The 24,465-nt window shown below is 44.4% G+C and overlaps 1 protein-coding gene and 1 long non-coding RNA gene across 2 annotated transcripts; one reads left to right on the top strand and one right to left on the bottom strand.

Annotated features, from left to right (window-relative positions):
- Positions 1-4,253: 4,253 nt before the first annotated feature.
- LOC141099281 (uncharacterized) lies at positions 4,254-20,505 on the top strand. Its single transcript, XR_012234465.1, has 3 exons — positions 4,254-5,474; positions 5,560-5,614; positions 20,259-20,505. It is a non-coding gene; the product is annotated as an uncharacterized lncRNA (long non-coding RNA).
- ZDHHC22 (zDHHC palmitoyltransferase 22) lies at positions 6,205-13,515 on the bottom strand. The gene is made up of 3 exons (XM_073587466.1): positions 13,336-13,515; positions 11,368-11,974; positions 6,205-8,935 (listed from the first exon to the last, which is right to left on the bottom strand). Exons 2-3 carry the CDS (start codon positions 11,861-11,863, stop codon positions 8,700-8,702), a joined length of 732 nt encoding a protein of 243 aa, XP_073443567.1. The 5' UTR covers positions 11,864-11,974; positions 13,336-13,515; the 3' UTR covers positions 6,205-8,699.
- Positions 20,506-24,465: the final 3,960 nt, after the last annotated feature.

Genomic DNA, 24,465 nt, shown 5'->3' with positions numbered 1-24,465 from the left:
CTGTCCCTAGATCTTCTGTGTATGAGGCTTGTGCGGATTCTTCTGTCTCATATCATCACCTACAAGACTCCATGTTCTTAATGTCTTTGTATACAAATTTTTTCAGCATGACAACAACCCCCTCAATATCCAGCCAATCAGACACTTTCTGATGGTATTATACAGACAGATACTTATCCATCATGTAAGTAATGAAAAGAAGTGATGGAGGCAACTGTTGAATGGGTCGACAGGTGGTCACGAGATACTGATGATGGGGGAACGGGTGGTCACCAGATGCTGATGATGGAGGTGACAGGTGATCACCAGATACTAGAATGAACAAGGAGAAAAAATACAAACACACAAAATACTAATATAAAGTGTAATAATCACATTAATATAAATAAAGATATAAATATATAAAAAAGTGTGATTGAACCAATCTCCCAAGAAAAGGATGGCAGACCATCCGGTGTGTATGAAAAGATTTACTCAAGGGTGGATAAAAAAGTACCACAAGATCAGAGCAGAATGTGCAGCATGAATGATGATACAATGATAAAGTAATAAAAATGATAATAACAAATGGCAAAATTTTTTGTGGAAAAAATGCCTTTATTAAAATATATTGGCACAACAATTAAGTGCATTAAAATTATATATATATATAATCATAAAAAAGAAAAAATAATAATAATAAAATATAAAACCACATATGCGGTATACTTATGTATATTGGAAAACCCGTTCCATAACAAGAGAGGCTGAATTAATGATACAGGTAAAAAAGTGCATAATTATAGTGACACAAAAAAATAAATATACATTAATAAATGTGCCAAAAGTGCAGCTGTGCAAATAAGTAAAAAACGCCCTAAGGCGTGTGCTATTAAACCAAAAAAATACCTGTAAGCCAATGACCGCAATGTGGATAATATAATGACGCGCGTTTCGGAAATAAAATCTCCTTCATCAGGGGGATAGATACATCATAGTGTAGACGGACGATTATTTATAGGGGAATCAATTAAACCCAAAATACCACACCAGCGCATGCGCCGCTACTAAAACCCGGAAGTCAAGGACTAATCCAAGTCATGTGATCGAGTACTTCCGGGTATGGTCAGACGCCGTTGCCATGTAAATCAACAGCGTCATCAATAACAAATACATGTAGCTGAATGCTCATTAGAAAATAGCAATAGTAGCTCACATATGGCTAAACAACGGCTTGGGTTTAATTGATTCCCCTATAAATAAGCCTTAGGGCGTTTTTTACTTAATTCAGCCTCTCTTGTTATGGAACGGGTTTTCCAATATACATAAGTATACCGCATATGTGGTTTTATATTTTATTATTATTATTTTTTCTTTTTTATGATTATATATATATATAATTTTAATGCACTTAATTGTTGTGCCAATATATTTTAATAAAGGCATTTTTTCCACAAAAATTTTTGCCATTTGTTATTATCATTTTTATTACTTTATCATTGTATCATCATTGTATCATCATTCATGCTGCACATTCTGCTCTGATCTTGTGGTACTTTTTTATCCACCCTTGAGTAAATCTTTTCGATCACCAGATACTGTTGATTGGGTCGACGGGCGGTGGCCACACACTGATGGGATTTCCATTTCTATTTGTTTTATTCACTTTGCATTTTGTTAATTGATAAAATTAAACTATTTAGCACTTATTTTTTAAAGCTTTTTCTGAGCAGCACTTTTATCACACCTGCCTAAGACTTGTGCACTGTACTGTACCTCGGAGTAAAACAATGGACATACTGGCTCTACCTAGCTTTTTGGTACCATGGTTCGTCATTTGTAAGGACTCCTGATAATGTTGCATCTGAATGCCGTCACTGACTTAACACTATGGATTCTGGAATATGGAAGATTTCATCCTCGGAGGAATTAATTTAGTGACAATAATACAATGCTGGATCAGTATTAAACCGATCTGTGCTTATTAAGACAGCATAGACTGACAGAAGAGTGAATGCGCAGAGCACTAGCTCAAACTTAATCTCAAGGCAGATGAACGCTGCTTCATATGATGGATTTCTAATCTAAGGATATTTTAGGAGTCACCGATCAGCGACCATCACTCATTCCTAAAACACAATAGTTCTGGGCCTACATATGAATCAATACTTAGATCGGCCAAGGTCTGGTGCTGGTGCACAGCCCTGAATGGGTCTATACTCCCTGACGGAAGTTATGTCGCTTATCCATGTTATATAAATAAAAGCTTATAACCTGACGTTAAATTCATCCATTGGTTGTATAAATTATTATTTTGAAAGCTGAAACCCTCCGAAATGTGGTTTAGGTTTAGAAAATAAATTTGCATCAATGCTGAAATATTGATCATTTAATGGACACAGAATTTTCAGATTTTGGCAAGACAAAAGTTTTGTCGGCTACAGAAAGTAATGTGATATTCAAACAAATAATTAACTTAAAATAGAAATATATGTTGCATAACATTGATGAATGAAGTTGTGGTGCTATTAGAGTCATATTTAATATTTTGTGTGACTTCCATGAGCTTGAAGGACTGCATCCATGTGGTTCAACAATGATTCATACAATTTATTAATGAAGTCATCAGGAATAGCAAAGAATGCAGTCTTACATGCCTCCCAGAGTTCATCTAGATTCTTTGGTTTTGGCTTCCAAGCTTCCTCTGTCATCCTACCCCAAACATGTTCATGTCTGGTGACTGGGCTGGCTAGTCCTTGAGCACCTTGATCTTTTTTGCCTGGAGGAACTTTGTTGTAGAGATGGAAGTATGAGTTGGAGCACCATCCTGCTGCAGAATTAGACCCCTTTTATGATTTGGAATATAAGAGGTAGCTAATACTTCTTGATATTTTAGGCTATTGATATTGCCTTCCACCTTGCAAATGTTTCGCACACCCCCATACTGAATGTACTGTAACTCCAGACCATGATCTTTCCACCACCAAATTTAACTGTTTTCTGGGTGTAGTTTGGATCCATACGGGCTCCAGTAGGTCTCCTGCAGTATTTACGGCGGCTGTGGTGTAATGCTACTGAAGATTAATCAGAGAAATCCACCTCCTGCCACTTTTCCAGCGTCCATCTGTTTAGCAGGCTGTGGGACTTTGCAAATGTCACACGTTTTTTTATTTGCCTTTTGTTTAGTGCTGGCTTCTGGGCACTGATTCGACCATAGAGGCCATTTCAAGACAGAACTCTACAAACTCTTCTAGTTGACATGGACTTGAGGTGACCAGGCCTGTTGGAACTCTGCTGCAGTGGAAGAGGGGCTTGCTTTGGATGTTCTAACCAGCAAATGTTCTTCCTGAGCAGTTGTCTTGAGGGGTCTTCCGGATCTGGGCTTGTCAAACACATCTCCAGTCTCTTCAAATCTTTTTTTAATTTTTTGTACTGGACTCTGAGACACATTAAAGGTGCCAGCCACCTCTGCAGTGGATCTGGTCTTCAGCCTCTTGATAATGCAGGCTTTGGTCGCAGGGTGAATTTTTGGCATGCTGTCAGAGCTCAAGTTGCAGCTCAAGTGAAGGTCTGGGGTGCTGGGTTTCTTTTTATACACACCCACTAATTAACCGATCATTTACTGAGCACAGGTGAGGATGTACACTAGGATTGGGTGCATTATATGACCAGGCGTCAAAACTTTTGTCTTGCCAAAATCTGACCATTCTGTGTCCATTAAATGATCAATATTTCTTAATTGATGTCAATTTATTTTCTTAACCTAAACCACATTTCGGAGGGGTTTCAGCTTTCAAAAGAATAATTTATACAACCAATGGATGAATTTAACGTCAGGTTATAAGCTTTTATTTACATAACATGGATAAGTGACATAACTTCTGTCAGAGTGTAGGTTTAGTTATCATTAGTAGTACTGTACTTGACAGCCCTACATGTATTCAGGCTGTCAAGTAGCCACAAATCATGCAGCTGCGGTGACAGAAACTAAATCTCTGAGCACTTCCAAGTACTCAGAGACCACCTGAGCATGCTCAGGAAAACCCGAGCAATGAGTATAGTCGTTCAGGTTTTCCCGAGCACGCTCGAGTGTCCTCCGAGTATTCTGGCGTGCTCGGAGATTTAGTTTGTGTCAGCGCAGGTGCATGATTTGCGGCTGCTGGACAGGCTGAATACATGTGAGGAATGCCTTTTTGTTAGGAAATCCTCACATGTATTCAGGCTGTCTAGCAGCCGTAAATCATGCAGCTGCTTCGACACAAACTAAATCTCCGAGCACGCCAGAATACTCAGAGGACACCCGAGCATTAGAAGGGATGAGCAGACCCGTGGAAGTTCGGGTTCCAAACTTTAGTCCACAGTTTTGTTTGGGTACCAGAACCCAAACCCCATTGAAAACAATGGAGACCCGAACTTTGGATCTGGAAAAAAAATCTCTCGGCACTCTGACACTAGCTGTCCAGTAGGACCCCCCAAACTTTTAAGTTCTGGTTCGCTCATCTCTAATCATTAGTGATACTGGATCTCCGGACAAAGCAGCAGGTGAATCAAATTCTTTCCACAAAGCCAAAGTTCAGACAAGAAATCAGGACAAAAAAAAACAGACAGAACAGAAAGTGGACTCGGCTTCTACTAGGCAAATCCACACATCCACATCTGCTCCATGATTTAGTTGATTTAGGGTGGTATAGCAATTACCCAAGATAGGGGAGCGAACAAAGCTGTTGTAAGGGATAATAACAGGCAACTCGGCTCCCAGGACGTATAATAACGAAGCGACTTAGCTCCCGGGATGAAGAAAAAGGAGGCGAACTGGGTACCCGGACATAGACTAACGAATGGACTTGGCTCCCGGGACATAGAATAACGAGTGGACCCGGCTCTCAAAACGTAGAATAACAATGCGACTTGGCTCCAGGATGTAGAATAATTAGGCGACCCAACTTCTGTGACATAGAAGAACGAGTGGACACGTCCCCCAAGACGTAGAGTAACATGACTACTTGGCTCCCGGATCATAGAATAACGAGTGCACCCGTATCCCGAGACATAGAATAACAAGTGGATCCGTCACCTGGGACTCAAGTGGACCTGGCTCTGAGATGTTGATTAATGAGTGGACCAGGTTCCCAGGACCTAGACTCATGAGTGAACCTTGCTCCCGGGACGTAGACTAACGAGTGGACCCATCTCCTGGGACGTAGAATAACAAGTGGACCCGTCTCTGGAATGTAGAGTAATGAGTGAACCCAGCTGCCAGGATGTAGACTAATGAGTGGGCCTGGCTCCAGATTTGTAGAATAATGAGTGGACCCAGCTCCCGGGATGTAGACTGAGTGGACCCGGCTCCTGGGAAGTAGTTAATGAGTGGACCCGGCTCTTGAGACATAGAATAATGAGTGGACCCAGAAAAACAAGGCATCCCAGCTCTTGGGCCAGTGGACTTGGCTACCTGAACGTAGACTAACGAACTAACTGATTCTTTGCACAGGGCGGTGAGTAGATCAATGTCCTGGTAATTACATATTTAATTGGACCAAAATATGACAACTCGGGTTCTGCCTTTTTTTCTACACACAGATGTCAGGAGGTTGAAGATTTCAGGAACCCCTAGTAAAGAATAAAGCGGTGTAAGGTAAGGCTGGTTTCACATTAGCGCTTTTGTGCGCAGCGCATCGTGCGCACCCGTGCGCATGCGCACTGCGCACCTATACTTAACATGACGTGCGCATGGTCTTGCGCATACTTGCGTTTTCGTGCGCATGCGTTTTTTTGTCTTTTGCGCCAGGCGCGCCAGACGCAACATGTTGCATTTTTGGTTCCGCCCTGTCTCGTCAAAAAAACGCATGCGCACGCTTGCGCACGGAATGCGCAAAAACACCACATTGGAGCCTATGGGAACGCATGCGTGCGCATGGTCTTGCGCACGCTTGCGTTTTTTTGCGCATGCGTTTTTGAGTTAAACAAGTCTAGAATGTTCTCTAGACAATGGAAAAAACGTCACACTTAAAAACGCATGCGCATAAAAAACGCAAACGCATGCAAAAACGCATGTAAAACGCAAACAACGCTGCGTTTTTTTTACACCTCAGCGTGCGCATGACGTTAAAAAAACGCGCGTTTGTTTTGCGTTTTTCTTTGCGTTTTTTATGCGCCCGATGCGCTGCGCAAAAAAACGCTAATGTGAAACTAGCCTTAGACAGAATTGTGATGAAGGAAACAAAGTCTCAATACAGGTGTTTTATTGTCGTGTTTTCTTATAGCGTAACATCTTCGTACTCTTTAAAGGGATTGTCCACATTAGAGAGATTTTTATATACGATATATACATGATTTACAGTGGGGAAAAAAAGTATTTAGTCAGCCACCAATTGTGCAAGTTCTCCCACTTAAAAAGATGAAAGAGACCTGTAATTGACATCATAGGTGGACCACAACTATGAGAGTCAAAATGAGAAAACAAATCCAGAAAATCACCTTGTCTGATTTGGCAAGATTTATTTTTCAAATTATGGTGGAAAATAAGTATTAGGTCATTAACAAAAGTTCATCTCAGTATTTTGTTATATATCCTTTGTTGGCAATGACAGAGGTCAAACGTTTTCTGTAAGTCTTCACAAGGTTGGCACACAGTGTTGGTGGTATGTTGGCCCATTCCTCCATGCAGACCTCCTCTAGAGCAGTGACGTTTTAGGCCTGTTGCTGGATAGCACAGATTTTCAAATCCCTCCAAAGGTTTTCTATGGGGTTGAGATCTGGAGACTGGCTAGGTAATTCCAGGACCTTCATATGCTTCTTACGAAGCCACTCCTTCATTGCCCTGGCAGAGTCCTTGGGATCATTATCATGCTGAAAGACCCATCTACGTTTCATCTTCAGTGCCCTTGCTGATGAAAGGAGGTTTACACTAAAGTCTCACGATACATGGCCCCGTTCATCCTTTCATGTACATGGATCAGTCGTCCTGGTCCCTTTGCAGAGAAATAGCCCCAAAGCATGATGTTGCCACTCCCATGCTTCACATTAGGTATGGTGATTTTTGGATGCAACTTGGCATTCTGTCTCCTCCAAACACAAGTTTTATTTCTACCAAACAGTTCTACTTTGGTTTCATCAGACCATATGACATTCTCCTAATACTCTTCTAGATAATCCAAAAGTGCTCTAGCAAACTTCAGATGGGCCCGGACATGTACTGGCTAAAGCAGGGGACATGTCTGGCACTGCAGGATCTGAGTCCCTGGCGGCGTAGTTTGTTACTGATGGTAGCCTTTGTTACGGTGGTCCCAGCTCGATGCAGGTCATTCGCTAGGTCCCCCCCGTGTTGTTCTGGGATTTTTGCTCACCGTTCTTTTGATCATTTTGACCCCACGGGGTGAGATCTTGCGTGGAGCCCCAGATCGAGGGAGATTATCAGTGGTCTTGTATGTCTCCCATTTTCTTATTATTGATCCCACAGTTGATTTCATCACAGACGGCTGCTTGCCTATTGCAGATTCAGTCTTCCCAGCCTGGTGCAGGGCTACAATTTTGTTTCTAGCGTCCTTTGAAAGCTCTTTGGTCTTCACCATAGTGGAGTTTTGAGTGTGACTGAGGTTGTGGACAGGTGTCTTTTATACTGTTAACAAGTTCAAATAGGTGCCATTACTACAGGTAATGAGTGGATGACAGAGGAGCCTCTTAAAGAAGAAGTTACAGGTCTGTGAGAGCCAGAAATCTTGCATGTTTTTAGGTGACCAAATACTTATTTTCCATCTTTCCATCATAATTTGAACAATAAATCTTGCCAAATCAGACAAGGTGATTTTGTGGATTTGTTTTCTCATTTTGAATCTCATAGTTGTGGTCTACCTATGATATCAATCACAGGCCTCTCTCATCTTTTTAAGAGGGAGAACTTGCACAATTGGTGGCTGACTAAATACTTTTTTTCCCCACTGTTTTGCAGATGAGGGAACACAGGAGGTCCTTCATTAAGGACTGTCATCTCATTTCCAGAGAGAGTTTCTGTCTACTTCTGTCTCTGAATTGTAGAGTAGTGACGATCACCAGGGAACCTTTTAATAAAAAGATTGTTCAAAGCTGATGCAGGTGATGAAGCACAGCAGTCAGACATTACAGTACTTCATCAGCCTTATTCGTTCCTTGACATCGACACAAACCTTACGGAATGTTTATCTACTGGGGTCTATTGGACTAACTCTAAGCATACCCTGCAATGATCAGAGCTGAGCTGCCCTGTGCTATTACTACTAGTGTCTAGTAATTCTCATAAAGCATTCACCAGAAGCCACTCATGTCTGTGAGTGATTAGCTTTTGTTTTACATATATCCAATGATCTAGATTAGTGGGGTCATGAATGGCCAATAAACGTGCAGAACTAGCCACTAATATGGAAGAATGCATGGCACGGTCTGGGGTGACAGAGGACACTGTGGTTATTGGTACAGGCCTCGTAGCTGAGGATGCAAAGCTTCTTATCTGGATGTTCTAGTCGTTAGTATGCCTAGTAAAATTGTTAAGGATAATATATTAGGAAGGTCTATCAATATGTACAAATCACTGAGCGGATCCAGCAGTCGCTAGGAACTACATGAGGTCACTGAAGCAAAATGTCCCCCACTGTAAGGAAACAGCTGTGATGTCTCCACACCCCATGTCCCACCAAGTCCATGATGACATTTTAGTAGGTCGCACCACTATTCCTGTCTTCCTGCCTTCATTTTTGCTTCGTGCTAGGAAAAAGAATTGCCAGGAGCCATTGCTTTCCAAAGACGCTTGTGATGTTGTCCATCCAGGTGATGGGGCTGCTGTTTTCGGAGGGGATTTGGTGACAGCCGGGTCTTCTGGATATCAGTAACAGATGGTGCCAACAGAAGGCACCACAGGCTAAACCCACCCCGAACCAGAGGTAAAGCATTAAGACAGCCAACATCTCCGAACTGAGAAGAGAACCTGTGGAGAGGAAGAACTGAGTCAGAGAAGGTTGTCACGAGAGAACCCCATCAGGCTGCTGAAGTTGGGGCAAAAAAATGTCTAGAAAAGCAGATTCCGGCCTAGCATGCGGTATTATGGGCCAGACATGGCAGACGGCAGCTCTCAGTGCCAGGTCCATCCTCACCCACCCTGTCTATAAATAGCGCCAGGCTCTTGGCAGGGTCCCCATGTGTCATTGTCATAAGAAGGCACAAAACTGGGGCAGCATTGATCAATGTCACCAGAGCCCAGGAAACTTAACCCCTTACAGTGTGGGATGTGTGCTATGTGTAACCTACTCATGTAACATGCTGGAAAGCCCCGATTATCCATCCACCTCAGCCTGGACGCTGCACAATCTATATAAATTGGATAAATGCTGACATATTTTCACCATCTGCCCAAGTGTTGCACTTTTCAGCCACAGCATTGGCACATTTGCAGAGACTTATACAGTGGGGAAAAAAAGTATTTAGTCAGTCAGCAATAGTGCAGGTTCCACCACTTAAAAAGATGAGAGGCATCTGTAATTTACATCATAGGTAGACCTCAACTATGGGAGACAAACTGAGAAAAAAAAATCCAGAAAATCACATTGTCTGTTTTTTTTTCAGCTGGCTCACATGGCAGCGTATATATACAGTGGTGTTCAAAATAATACCCTTCTAATATGACGAACCAAATTAATCACTGTTTTTGGTATAAATTATACCACCACACGTCACACAATTTACCAGTTGGTACAGAAGATTCTAAAAAAAACCACCAGACTCCACATTCATGATCTGCAGGTTTTTGAGTTTGTGTATTAGAATAATTAATTGAAAGGGGAAAGTGTTCAGAATAATAGCAGTGTGGAGATCAATCAGTGAGGTCAATCATTCTGTGAAGAAAGAGGTGTGAATCAGGGGGCCCTTATCTAAGGGTGAACCTGGACAAGGTGTACATGCATTTCTCCTTGAAAGCCTGAGAAATATGGGTCGTTCAAGACATTGTTCAGAAGATCGGCGTACTTTAAAACTTATAAAGAAGTGCAGACAATGATCGGCTGTTCAGCTAAAATGATCTCCAATGCTTTACAATGGAAAGCCAAACCAGAGAGACGTGGAAGAAAACAGAAGACTACCATTCATATGCATGGAGGAATAGCCAGAATGGCAAAGGCTCCGCCGATGATCAGCTCCAGGATGATCACAGACAGTCTCACGTTACCTGTGAGGACTGTGACAGTTAGAAGACGCCTGTGTGACGCTAATCTCTTACCAAGAAGTCCCCGCAAAGTCCCACTGTTCTAAAAAAGACATATATTGAAGAGGATACAATTTGCCAAAGACCACGTCGACTGACCTAAAGAGAAATGGAGAAACATATTGTGGACTGATGAAAGTAAAATTGATCTTTTTGGGTCCAAGGGCCGCAGACAGTTCATCAGACGACCCCCAAACTCTGAATTCAGCCACAGTACACGCTGAAGACAGTGAAGCATGGTGGTGAAGGCATCATGATCTGGGCATGTTTCTCTTACTATGGTGCCGGACCTATTTACCGCATACCAGGGATCATGGACCAGTTTGTATATATTCAAATACTTGAAGAGGTCCTGTTGCCTTACACTGAAGAGGATATGCCCTAAAAATGGGGGTTTCAACAAGACAAGGACCCTAAACATATCAGTAAACCAGCAAAATCTTGGTTCCAGCCCAACAAAAAGAGGACCTTAGACCTAATCCGATAGGACACTTGTGGGGTGACATCAAAAATGCTGTTTCTGAGGCAAAGCCAACAAATACCAAAAAATTGTGGGATGTTGTCCAAGCATCCTGGGCTGGAATGACAGTGACCGGGGCCAGAAGTTGGATGACTTTATGCAATATAGATGTGAAGCCGTTCTAAAAAAACTGTGGGTAACAGCTAAATATTAGGCTAGTGATTCACAGGAATGATAAATCCACAAAAATAGTATATTGTGAGTTTGTAAAGACAAATGCAGACACTGGTATTTTTGAGATAGCTCAATGTTCATTATTTGTTATTTTCTGTAAAGTAGTTGTAAATTATATAGATTTCTCTTCATGTTTTTAATTAGAAAACAGCGTGCAATGTTCCCAATGCTGGAAATAAGAACTAGTGTAAAGAGTCTGTGGTTAACTCATGTCTTTGGACACTCCTATTATTTTGAACACTACTGTATGCCTGCAGGTAACACTCCCTGCATCCATTTAGCTCTGATGCTCACATCACTCCACCTCAATTTGCTAAACACTAAAACAAATCTGCATGAGACTTTCAAAAATAGACACCCCTCGTCCAGCGCTTGCAGACCCTGCCCTATTGGTACTGCATGAAAGTATAAGGGGTGAGTAAGTAATGAGCCCATACTTGGACCCAAGTCAACAAGCAAAGGGTCTGACCTGAGAAGAAACGTGTGACGGAGAGCGGCAGGAGCCTGAGGAAAGTCAGAGGATTGGAGAAGGACAGAGAGAAGTTGTGAGAAATGTATCCCAGTCCAGCTACCACGGCATGGAAGCAGCTGCAGGAAGCGTGTAGGCAGAATAACACAAAGCTGCGCAGGTTGCTGCGTCCGATGCACGTCCCGGTGAAGAAGCAATGATGTTCCTGCTCCCACATCATCCTAGAGCAAATACTGCAAAATAACTTATCGGACATGTCTGCATCAGTGCTCATCCCACCAGATGCAGGGCTGTTCCAAATGACGAGGAAATAGTTCCCTATGACATTAACCAGAAAAAAGACAAAGAAGAAACTGTGAAGAAAACCGGAAAGAGGCAGCGAGTGTCCTTCGTACATGCCAGGGAGAAAGAAGAACAGCTGGAGGCTAAAAGTCACCGCAAGAAGGCAGAGAAAGTAACAGGGTGCCATAAGGTTCAGAAGCTGCAGGAGAACCATCCTAGTCCACGGGACAGTTTTGACATGGCGGAGAATATGTACAAGAAAGGTGTCTGGAGTGTCTGACGCTTTAGCTCCAAAGTTGCTGCCAGAAGAGGAGCATGGCTGATCCTGAACAGAAACAGAACAAGAATCATCATTAGTAAAGCTGGTATTGTCCGCAAGAGCAAGTGTCGGGAGTTATATTATGCTCTGCCCTCCACTCAGCCATCCTATATTATACTCTGCCCTCCACTCACCCATCCTATATTATACGCTGCCCTCTACTTACATGTCCTATATTATACTCTGCCCTCCACTCAGCCATCCTATATTATACTCTGCCCTCCACTCACCCGTCCTATATTATATACTGCCCTTTACTCACTCTTCATTCATTATACACTGCCTCCACTCACCTGTCATACGTTGCACCCTGCACTCCACTCGCCTGTCGTATGTTACACCATATAGTAGAAAACACTGTGTGCACTACTGTAGTGGTGCCAAGTTAGGTTCCCAAACCATATATGATAAATTGAAAACCTGGCACTCAACTTAAAGGGAATCTTCACCCCTTTTTTGAGATATCATATAATGATATCATTCAATTGTGTGTCACATAAGGATTCTCTTAGTACTTTTGCTTCCCCCTGACCCCGCACCTTTCATGCATATTTACCTTTTTTATATCGGTTCAGATGTATGTAAACTGCCGCTGTCCGGTCCGCTGGGCGGGGCTTATTCACCTGCTCCCCCCTCCCTGTCTTGCTCTACGTATTTCTTCTCGCACGTTACACCCTGCCCTCCACTCGCCCGTCGTATGTTACACCCTGCCGTCCACTCGCCCGTCGTACGTCGCACCCTACCCAACACTCATCCGTCGTCCGTTACACCCTGCTCTCCACTCGCCCGTCGCACGTTACACCCTGCCCTCCACTCGCCCGTCGTACGTTACACCCTGTCGTCCACTCGCCCGTCGTACGTCGCACCCTACCCAACACTCATCCGTCGTCCGTTACACCCTGCCCTCCACTCGCCCGTCGTACATTACACCCTGTTGTCCACTCGCCCGTCGTCCGTCGCACCCTACCCAACACTCAACCGTCGTCCGTTACACCCTGCCCTCCACTCGCCCGTCGTACATTACACCCTGTTGTCCACTCGCCCGTCGTCCGTCGCACCCTACCCAACACTCAACCGTCGTCCGTTACACCCTGCCCTCCACTCGCCCGTCGTACGTTACACCCTGCCCTCCACTCGCCCGTCGTACGTTACACGCTGTGCACACTATAGGGGTTGTATCCGTACTGTATAGCACATGTGCTTCACCTTCCATACTGGAATGTCTCTCTGGATATCTCATGCTGCCCCTTGCTTACAATAAGTAAACCCTTTCCAATGTCTCTGTTGCCCTAGATGTGTTAGGAGCAGCGTAGTGTGTCAGGTCCATGATGTGTGCCCCCCACGTGTACAGTCTGCGTCCCACTGACCTTGGGCAGGGCTGGAGATTGCTGTCTGTCTGCTGTGCTGCTGGTCCCCTCTCATCCTGAGGTGGCATCTTGTATAACATCCTAGTCGGCGACCACACTCCTCCCCCTGTACCCAGATACCTGCCCCCTCTCCGCAGCCAGCACTGTGCACCTTTCTGCTGTCTGTGCACAGATGATGCTGAGGATTAACCTTCATCTCCCCTTCATCAGTGGCCCCTTCCCTCCGCTCCTTCTTTTGTCGCACTTGTCTATATGAGCGATTGCTGCATTAAGTGGGTCCATGATGCTTCCTTATGGAGATGATCCCTTATTAATGTCAAAGATCAGGGGTACACAGCACCCATGCTCATTAATCAGTCTGCATCCTTCTACCAGTGCCCTGCTGCACAATGGGTGCTCAGCTAAAAAGCCCCAAACCTGTGCTCACCTCCCCCCACTGTTATGTGGGACAGTAATTGGCAGAGCAAGGGTTAATAAAATAAATAAGCCACCTGTCAGCCCATAAGCCAGCAATGTGGCCATTAAAGCCCTCTCCATGTGAATGGGGTGCTTGATATCTGTGGACTGTATGACTGGTTGCGGGGTCTTCATGCAACTTCCATCAGCCCACGTAGAAAGACCCCTTATATCGCCAATCAGCGCCGCTAATGAGCAGAAGTTAGCTGCGGTAACACAGCAGAAGATGAGAAATGTGGAAGAAATACAGATATTGATCGTTCTCTGCGTTTGTGGGTAAGAGGAGTTTAATGTGTCCTTTTGGTGAGTATATGGAGGGGTGTGTGAAGTTACTGACTGCACCCACTGCATGGACGAGTCTCGAATATGCGGAGTGCACTGACAGCTTCTATGCTGACTCTACAGCACAGTACTCCAACTGCCCCGGGCAATGGGTAACACTGGGAAATTCCACGGCACACCCTCAAAGAGGCATGCTGTATGCGACATTGTGGCATGCACAGAAAGCCCCTGCACGAAAGCTACGGCATATGTTCTAATAAAATATATCCACGCTGCAGGCAAAAACCTGCAGTGTAACATTTACCTGCACTGCGAGCTTAAAATCCACAGAATATCAATTTACACTGCGGCATATCACTTCAGCGAAATCTTGTGTGGACATATCATTAAAATCCTTTAAATAAACCGGGACAACTCCCTCCGACATAAAACACAACAGTGTTACTGCTCTTACAGTAGAGAATCTGCAGCGTAACTGATCATACAGACCAGCACACCATAGTGTGAGCCCTTGTATATAGGTGACAGGTGGGAGTATTCTAAGCCCCTGTAGATAGGTGACAGCGGCATGTACACTACTCTAACCCCTTGTAGTGCAGCCGGGTTGGTGCAGTGAGTAAGATAGACACGAACCACATAAATGTCCAACATAAACAATGTCTCTGTTTGCAGACTCGTATACAGGAGTGATATCCTCCGAATCGCAGTCGGGTTTCCATATATATATAGTCCAGAACTCAAAACCTGTTGCTGTGGACGATGGCACGGACATGTCTTTTGGGTGCGTCAGCCGCCTTGACGTCCCTGGCCCTGTGTTAGCTTCACACAGTCCTGAGTTGCACAGAGACACCTGCTCTTCAGCTTGCAAACTCTAAACTGACACACCCAAGCCAAAAACTGAAAGATTTAAATAGAACTACTTCCAAAACCCGGAGTGGAAAGAGTGACTCGCCCCACTACCAGACCTGCAAATCCCTCTAAAATTAAAAGCCCTTAACGGGTTTTCCAAAACATCTGACTGAGTCACTACTTCAACCCAATCAAATCTTTCTTTTATTTTGCCTTGTGACCCACAGACGTCCTGCTGTGAACACAAGCTACTCCACTCTCTGTCCGCATCCTGGGGGACACATATCGACCCTCACATATGATCTCCCTCACTGCCTCACAACCTGTATATATTTGGTGGCAAATGAAGTACTCTGAACCCCTATATATGATAGCCAGGAGTACTCTTAACCCCTGTATATATGTAACAGCTAGGAGTACTATAAATCCCTGTAGATATTTGACAACACCTATTTATAGGTGAAAGCTGCATGTATACTGAGGCCCTGTATGTATTTTACATTCACTGCATATAGGTGACAGTCGGAAGTACTTTAAGTCTCTGTACATAGGTGATAGCTGGGAGTACTCTGGGCCCCTATGTATGTTTGACAATCCCTATATATACAGTGGGGAAAAAAAGTATTTAGTCAGTCAGCAATAGTGCAAGTTCCACCACTTAAAAAGATGAGAGGCGTCTGTAATTTACATCATAGGTAGACCTCAACTATGGGAGACAAACTGAGAAAAAAAATCCAGAAAATCACATTGTCTGTTTTTTTTTCATTTTATTTGCATATTATGGTGGAAAATAAGTATTTGGTCAGAAACAAGCAATCAAGATTTCTGGCTCTCACAGACCTGTAACTTCTTCTTTAAGAGTCTCCTCTTTCCTCCACTCATTACCTGTAGTAATGGCACCTGTTTAAACTTGTTATCAGTATAAAAAGACACCTGTGCACACCCTCAAACAGTCTGACTCCAAACTCCACTATGGTGAAGACCAAAGAGCTGTCAAAGGACACCAGAAACAAAATTGTAGCCCTGCACCAGGCTGGGAAGACTGAATCTGCAATAGCCAACCAGCTTGGAGTGAAGAAATCAACTGTGGGAGCAATAATTAGAAAATGGAAGACATACAAGACCACTGATAATCTCCCTCGATCTGGTGCTCCACGCAAAATCCCACCCCGTGGGGTCAGAATGATCACAAGAACGGTGAGCAAAAATCCCAGAACCACGCGGGGGGACCTAGTGAATGAACTGCAGAGAGCTGGGACCAATGTAACAAGGCCTACCATAAGTAACACACTACGCCACCATGGACTCAGATCCTGCAGTGCCAGACATGTCCCACTGCTTAAGCCTGTACATGTCCGGGCCCGTCTGAAGTTTGCTAGAGAGCATTTGGATGATCCAGAGGAGTTTTGGGAGAATGTCCTATGGTCTGATGAAACCAAACTGGATCTGTTTGGTAGAAACACAACTTGTCGTGTTTGGAAGAAAAAGAATACTGAGTTGCATCCATCAAACACCATACCTACTGTAAAGCATGGTGGTGGAAACATCATGCTTTGGGGCTGTTTCTCTGCAAAGGGGCCAGGACGACTGATCCGGGTACATGAAAGAATGAATGGGGCCATGTATCGTGAGATTTTGAGTGCAAACCTCCTTCCATCAGCAAGGGCATTGAAGATGAAACGTGGCTGGGTCTTTCAACATGACAATGATCCAAAGCACACCGCCAGGGCAACGAAGGAGTGGCTTCGTAAGAAGCTTTTCAAGGTCCTGGAGTGGCCTAGCCAGTCTCCGGATCTCAACCCTATAGAAAACCTTTCGAGGGAGTTGAAAGTCCGTGTTGCCAAGCGAAAAGCCAAAAACATCACTGCTCTAGAGGAGATCTGCATGGAGGAATGGGCCAACATACCAAGAACAGTGTGTGGCAACCTTGTGAAGACTTACAGAAAACGTTTGACCTCTGTCATTGCCAACAAAGGATATATCACAAAGTATTGAGATGAAATTTTGTTTCTGACCAAATACTTATTTTCCACCATAATATGCAAATAAAATGAAAAAAAACAGACAATGTGATTTTCTGGATTTTTTTTTCTCAGTTTGTCTCCCATAGTTGAGGTCTACCTATGATGTAAATTACAGACGCCTCTCATCTTTTTAAGTGGTGGAACTTGCACTATTGCTGACTGACTAAATACTTTTTTTCCCCACTGTAGGTGCCAGCTGAGAGTACTCTTAGCCCTTGTATATAAGTGACAGCGAGGAGTACTCTGAGCTCTTATATATGAAACAGCTGTGGAGTACGAAGCACTTGTATATAGGTGACAGCCAGGAGTTCTCTGAGCCCTTGTATATAAGTGACAGCTGGGAGTACTGAGTCCTTGTATATAGGTGACAACCGGGCGTACTCTGAGCCCTTGTATATAGTTGACAAATGGGAGTACTCTGAAAACAAAGATCACTCCAAGATCATGGTATGTAATAATGAGGTCATAAAGGAACCCAAGGAAACATCTAAGCAACTAAAGGCCTCTCTCACAGTATCTAATGTTAAAGTTTATGGGTCCACCATCAGGATGACACTGAACAACAATGGTGTGCATGGCAGGCTGGTGAGTGGAAAGTATCTGCTGTCTAAAAAGAACATTACTGCCCTTTCACAGTTTACTAAAGATCACCTGGAAAAGCCAGAAGGTCCTGGAACAGTGGGGCATGGATGAAAGCAAAGTAGAGCTTTTAATTTTAAATAATAATCTTTGTTTAGAGAAAGAAAATCACTCCAGTACAGCATAAACCGTCCTACATCTGTGACAGGGGGGTGGTGTCATGGGAGGGCTGCATCACGATAAAACCAAATAAAAATATATATGCACAGTATAATAATAACAAATTTTATTTCTATAGCGCCGACATATTCCGCAGCACTTTACATTTCAGAGAGGATTTGTACAGACGATAGACATTACAGCATAACAATAATCACATAGATCATAACAAATACCAAGAGGAATGAGGGCCCTGCTCGCAAGCTTACAGTCTATGAGGAAAGAGGTAGACACGAAAGGTGGGTGGTAATAGTTGCCCTGATTGTATGGACCAGCCATAATGTTAAGTGTGTAACAGTACAGATACAGAGGGCTAATGGATGTATAAAGCATGTGGGAACATGATGCGGGGAACCTGGTTATGGTAAAACTTTTGGCTGTGCCACACAGGGATAGATTAATGTGTTGAGGCGATAGGCCAGTCTGAATAAATGCGTTTTCAGGGCACGCTTAAAATTGTGGGGATTGGGGACTAATCGTATTGACCTGGGAAGTGCATTCCAAAGAATTGGCGCAGCACGTGTAAAGTCTTGGAGACGGGAGTGGGAGGTTCTGATTATTGAGGATGCTAACCTCAGGTCATCAGCAGAACGGAGGGCGCGGGTAGGGTGGTATACTGAAACAAGGGAGGAGATGTAGGGTGGTGCTGAGCTATGGAGGGCTTTGTGGGTGAGGGTTATAAGTTTATACTGAATTCTGGAGTGGATGGGTAGCCAGTGTAATGACTGGCACAAGGTAGAGGCATCGGTGTAACGATTGGTGAGGAATGTATCCTGGCTGCAGCATTCAAGACAGATTGGAGAGTTTGGTATGAGGGAGACCGATTAGAAGAGAGTTACAATAGTCGAGACGAGAATGAATAAGAGAAACAGTAATAGTTTTTGCAGAGTCAAGAGTAAGAAAAGGTTGAATTCTAAAAATGTTTTTGGGGTGCAGATGACAAGAGCCAGCCAGTGCTCGAATGTGGGGGGCAAAGGAAAGCTCGGAATCAAGTATGACCCCAAGACAGCGGGCATGTTGCTGGGGAGTAATAGTGGAGCCATACACAGAAATGGCAATGTCGGGTATAGTTACATTAGTAGAGGGAGGAAACACCAGGAGTTCAGTCTTTGACAGGTTCAGTTTCAGATATAGTGAGGACATGATATTAGACGCAGCGTTTAGACAGTCGCCGATGTTTTCTAGAAAGGCTGGCGTGATGTCAGAAGAAGAAGCGTATAATTGGGTGTCATCAGCATAGAGATGGTACTGGAAACCAAATCTACTGATTGTTTGACCAATAGGGGCAGTGTACAAGGAGAAGAGGAGGGGGCCTAGAACCGATCCTTGAGGAACCCCAACAGTAAGGGGAAGGTGAGAGGAGGAGGAGCCAGCAAGGGATACAGTAAAGAAGCAGTCAGAGAGATAGGAGGAGGACCAGGAGAGAATGGTGTCCTTGAGGCCAATGGAATGGAGCATAGTGAGGAGGAGCTGATAATCCACAGTGTCGAGTGTTGCAGAGAGATCCAAGAGAATTAGCATGGAGTAATGACCATTTGATTTAGCTGTTAGTAGATCATTAGAGACTTTAGTGAGGGCAGTTTCAGTAGAGTGTAAAGAGCGGAAACCGGATTGGAGAGGGTCGAGAAGAGAGTTATCAAAGTATGCTTATAGATGATACCAAAGGAGAAAAAAAATCTCCTAAAATATCACTTTTATTTATATGGTTCCAAAATGCCCATATAGTAAAAGAGCTATGAGGTCACAGAGACGTTACCATAATCTTAAAACACAGTAATATTGCAAAAAATAATCTAGAAGGGGAGGATATGTACTCATTTTACACATGTTGCTCAGTGTAGTAACATCTTTTTCACAAGCACATGAGCTCCCCGGATGAACCCTGGTCTATTTTCCTGGGAGAAACGCATTGGGATGGGTTTGTATTGCGATCATATAAGTACATTTATTTATTTTCTCTTTTTTCTGCATTTTGACCATGTTATCAACCCCGATGGATCATTCTTCCTCTGCCTATGTTGTGTTCAGAGGCTATTTGATTATTTGAATCTTGCAGATCCCACTATTATGCGGTTCTAGAACTTTACTACATCTGTTCATGATTGGTGTTACCTAGCTGAAAGACACCATTATAAAACTTTTTGAGTGTATATAACAAATATTTCTGTTATGGTCATAGTTGTAAGGAGCAGATAACTATGGTCTTCTAACAGATATAAGCTACGACATTGCACTTTATTTGGTGGTGTTGGTTTTTTGGATAGACAGTCCCTTTAGGGTCATAAGGGAAAGCTGACATTGAGCTGGGGCAACGTGTCGAACCTAGGATGCCAATCTCTGCAGCAATGTAGGGAAAGTGAGGGTGAGTACATATCCCCTCTTCTAGATTATTTTTTCCAATATTAGTGTGTTTTAAGATTATGGTAATGTCTGTGACCTTATAACTATATTACTATATGGGCATTTTTTAATCATGTAAATAAGTTATATTTTTTGAGTTTTTTTGTTCTCTAGTTACAATTTAGGGGCTGCATGAGGGCCTGGACGCTCGCCATCACAGATGGAACAATTAATTCTGAATTATACCTGCGAATTCTGAAGGAACATGTCGGGATGTCTGTCCATTAAGCGAATCTCAATAGAACAAGGGTCCTGCAACAAGAAAACGCCCGAAAGCCAGAAGCCGTTCTACAGAAGAATGGTGCCAGGAGAATAAAGAAGTCCTGCAGGAGCCAAGTCCCAGTCACATACTTTTACCACTCACAGATGTATTGGATCATTTTCCTTATTTAAAAAATGTTAAAGTCTAATATTTTTGAAAATCTGATGTAGTTTTAGCCCAAAGTGATGCAGAAATATGGAAATCTTTTAATTGTTCCCAAACTTTCAAAAACCACTGTAGGTAACAGCTGGTAGCAAATGTAGCACCTGTATATACTGTAGGTGACAGCTAGGAGACCACTGAGCCTCTGATTATAGGTGATAGCTGGGAGACCACTGAGCCTCTGATTAGGTGACAGCTAGGAGACCACTGAGCCTCTGATTATAGGTGATAGCTGGGAGACCACTGAGCTTCTGATTATAGGTGATAGCTGGGAGACCACTGAGCCTCTGATTATAGGTGACAGCTAGGAGACCACTGAGCCTCTGATTATAGGTGATAGCTGGGAGACCACTGAGCCTCTGATTAGGTGACAGCTAGGAGACCACTGAGCCTCTGATTATAGGTGATAGCTGGGAGACCACTGAGCTTCTGATTATAGGTGATAGCTGGGAGGCCACTGAGCCTCTCATTATAGGTGACAGCTGGGAGGCCACTGAGCCTCTGATTATCGGTGACAGCTAGGAGACCACTGAGCCTCTTTATAGGTGACAGCTGGGAGACCACTGAGTCTCTCATTATAGGTGACAACTGGGAGACCACCGAGCCTCTCATTATAGGTGACAGCTGGGAGACCACTGAGCCTCTGATTATAGGTGACAGCTGGGAGACCACTGAGTCTCTCATTATAGGTGACAACTGGGAGACCACCGAGCCTCTCATTATAGGTGACAGCTGGGAGACCACTGAGCCTCTCATTATAGGTGACAGCTGGGAGACCACTGAGCCTCTGATTATAGGTGACAGCTGGGAGACCACTGAGCCTCTCATTATAGGTGACAGCTAGGAGACCACTGAGCCTCTTTATAGGTGACAGCTGGGAGACCACTGAGTCTCATTATAGGTGACAACTGGGAGACCACCGAGCCTCTCATTATAGGTGACAGCTGGGAGACCACTGAGCCTCTGATTATAGTTGACAGCTAGGAGACCACTGAGCCTCTCATTATAGGTGACAGCTAGAAGACCACTGAGCCTCTTTATATGTGACAGCTGGGAGACCACTGAGTCTCTAGTCTCTCATTATAGGTGACAAGAGACCGCTGAGCCTCTCATTATAGGTGATAGCTAAGAGACCACTGAGCCTCTGATTAAAGGTGACAGCTAAGAGACCACTGAGCCTCTGATTATAGGTGATAGCTGGGAGACCACTGAGCTTCTGATTATAGGTGATAGCTGGGAGACCACTGAGCCTCTGATTATAGGTGACAGCTAGGAGACCACTGAGCCTCTGATTATAGGTGACAGCTAGGAGACCACTGAGTCTCTCATTATAGGTGACAACTGGGAGACCACCGAGCCTCTCATTATAGGTGACAGCTGGGAGACCACTGAGCCTCTGATTATAGGTGACAGCTAGGAGACCACTCAGCCTCTCATTATAGGTGACAGCTAGGAGACCACTGAGCCTCTTTATAGGTGACAGCTGGGAGACCACTGAGTCTCTCATTATAGGTGACAACTGGGAGACCACCGAGCCTCTCATTATAGGTGACAGCTGGGAGACCACTGAACCTCTCATTAAAGGTGACAGCTAGGAGACCACTGAGCCTCTCATTATAGGTGACAGCTAGGAGACCACTGAGCCTCTTTATAGGTGACAGCTGGGAGACCACGGAGTCTCTAGTCTCTCATTATAGGTGACAAGAGACCACTGAGCCTCTCATTATAGGTGATAGCTAGGAGACCACTGAGCCTCTGATTATAGGTGATAGCTGGGAGACCACTGAGCTTCTCATTATAGGTGACAACTGGGAGACCACCGAGCCTCTCATTATAGGTGACAGCTGGGAGACCACTGAGCCTCTGATTATAGGTGACAGCTGGGAGACCACTGAATCTCTCATAGGTGACAACTGGGAGACCACCGAATCTCTCATTATAGGTGACAACTGGGAGACCACCGAGCCACTCATTATAGGTGACAGCTGGGAGACCACTGAGCCTCTGATTATAGTTGACAGCTAGGAGACCACTGAGCCTCTCATTATAGGTGACAGCTAGGAAACCACTGAGCCTCTTTATATGTGACAGCTGGGAGACCACTGAGTCTCTAGTCTCTCATTATAGGTGACAAGAGACCGCTGAGCCTCTCATTATAGGTGATAGCTAGGAGACCACTGAGCCTCTGATTAAAGGTGACAGCTAAGAGACCACTGAGCCTCTGATTATAGGTGATAGCTGGGAGACCACTGAGCTTCTGATTATAGGTGATAGCTGGGAGACCACTGAGCCTCTGATTATAGGTGACAGCTAGGAGACCACTGAGCCTCTGATTATAGGTGACAGCTAGGAGACCACTGAGCCTCTGATTATAGGTGACAGCTGGGAGACCACTGAGTCTCTCATTATAGGTGACAACTGGGAGACCACTGAGCCTCTGATTATAGGTGACAGCTGGGAGACCACTGAACCTCTCATTATAGGTGACAGCTAGGAGACCACTGAGCCTCTCATTATAGGTGACAGCTAGGAGACCACTGAGCCTCTTTATAGGTGACAGCTGGGAGACCACTGAGTCTCTAGTCTCTCATTATAGGTGACAAGAGACCACTGAGCCTCTCATTATAGGTGATAGCTAGGAGACCACTGAGCCTCTGATTATAGGTGATAGCTGGGAGACCACTGAGCTTCTCATTATAGGTGACAACTTGGAGACCACCGAGCCTCTCATTATAGGTGACAGCTGGGAGACCACTGAGCCTCTGATTATAGGTGACAGCTGGGAGACCACTGAATCTCTCATAGGTGACAACTGGGAGACCACCGAGCCTCTCATTATAGGTGACAGCTGGGAGACCACTGAGCCTCTCATTATAGGTGACAGCTGGGAGACCACTGAGCCTCTGATTATAGGTGACAGCTAGGAGACCACTGAGCCTCTCATTATAGGTGACAGCTAGGAGACCACTGAGCCTCTTTATAGGTGACAGCTGGGAGACCACCGAATCTCTCATTATAGGTGACAACTGGGAGACCACCGAGCCTCTCATTATAGGTGACAGCTGGGAGACCACTGAGCCTCTGATTATAGTTGACAGCTAGGAGACCACTGAGCCTCTCATTATAGGTGACAGCTAGGAGACCACTGAGCCTCTTTATATGTGACAGCTGGGAGACCACTGAGTCTCTAGTCTCTCATTATAGGTGACAAGAGACCGCTGAGCCTCTCATTATAGGTGATAGCTAGGAGACCACTGAGCCTCTGATTAAAGGTGACAGCTAAGAGACCACTGAGCCTCTGATTATAGGTGATAGCTGGGAGACCACTGAGCTTCTGATTATAGGTGATAGCTGGGAGACCACTGAGCCTCTGATTATAGGTGACAGCTAGGAGACCACTGAGCCTCTGATTATAGGTGACAGCTAGGAGACCACTGAGCCTCTGATTATAGGTGACAGCTGGGAGACCACTGAGTCTCTCATTATAGGTGACAACTGGGAGACCACCGAGCCTCTCATTATAGGTGACAGCTGGGAGACCACTGAGCCTCTGATTATAGGTGACAGCTAGGAGACCACTGAGCCTCTCATTATAGGTGACAGCTAGGAGACCACTGAGCCTCTTTATAGGTGACAGCTGGGAGACCACTGAGTCTCTCATTATAGGTGACAACTGGGAGACCACCGAGCCTCTCATTATAGGTGACAGCTGGGAGACCACTGAACCTCTCATTATAGGTGACAGCTAGGAGACCACTGAGCCTCTCATTATAGGTGACAGCTAGGAGACCACTGAGCCTCTTTATAGGTGACAGCTGGGAGACCACTGAGTCTCTAGTCTCTCATTATAGGTGAGAAGAGACCACTGAGCCTCTCATTATAGGTGATAGCTAGGAA

The sequence above is a fragment of the Dendrobates tinctorius genome, unplaced genomic scaffold (assembly GCF_039654945.1).
Source record: "Dendrobates tinctorius isolate UK_male_01 unplaced genomic scaffold, ASM3965494v1 ptg000010l, whole genome shotgun sequence".
Taxonomy (NCBI): domain Eukaryota; kingdom Metazoa; phylum Chordata; class Amphibia; order Anura; family Dendrobatidae; genus Dendrobates; species Dendrobates tinctorius.
The sequence above is the reverse complement of the archived record's forward strand: the minus strand, read 5'-3'. Positions and strand labels throughout refer to the sequence as shown.

Coding starts and splice junctions, on each gene's coding strand:
- ZDHHC22 (XM_073587466.1), bottom strand. CDS start 11,863: ATGGTTCTCCTGCAGCTTCTGAACCTTATGGCACCCTGTTACTTTCTC. Junction 8,936..11,367: donor CGTCACACGTTTCTTCTCAG/GTCAGACCCTTT, acceptor TCCTCTCCACAG/GTTCTCTTCTCAGTTCGGAG.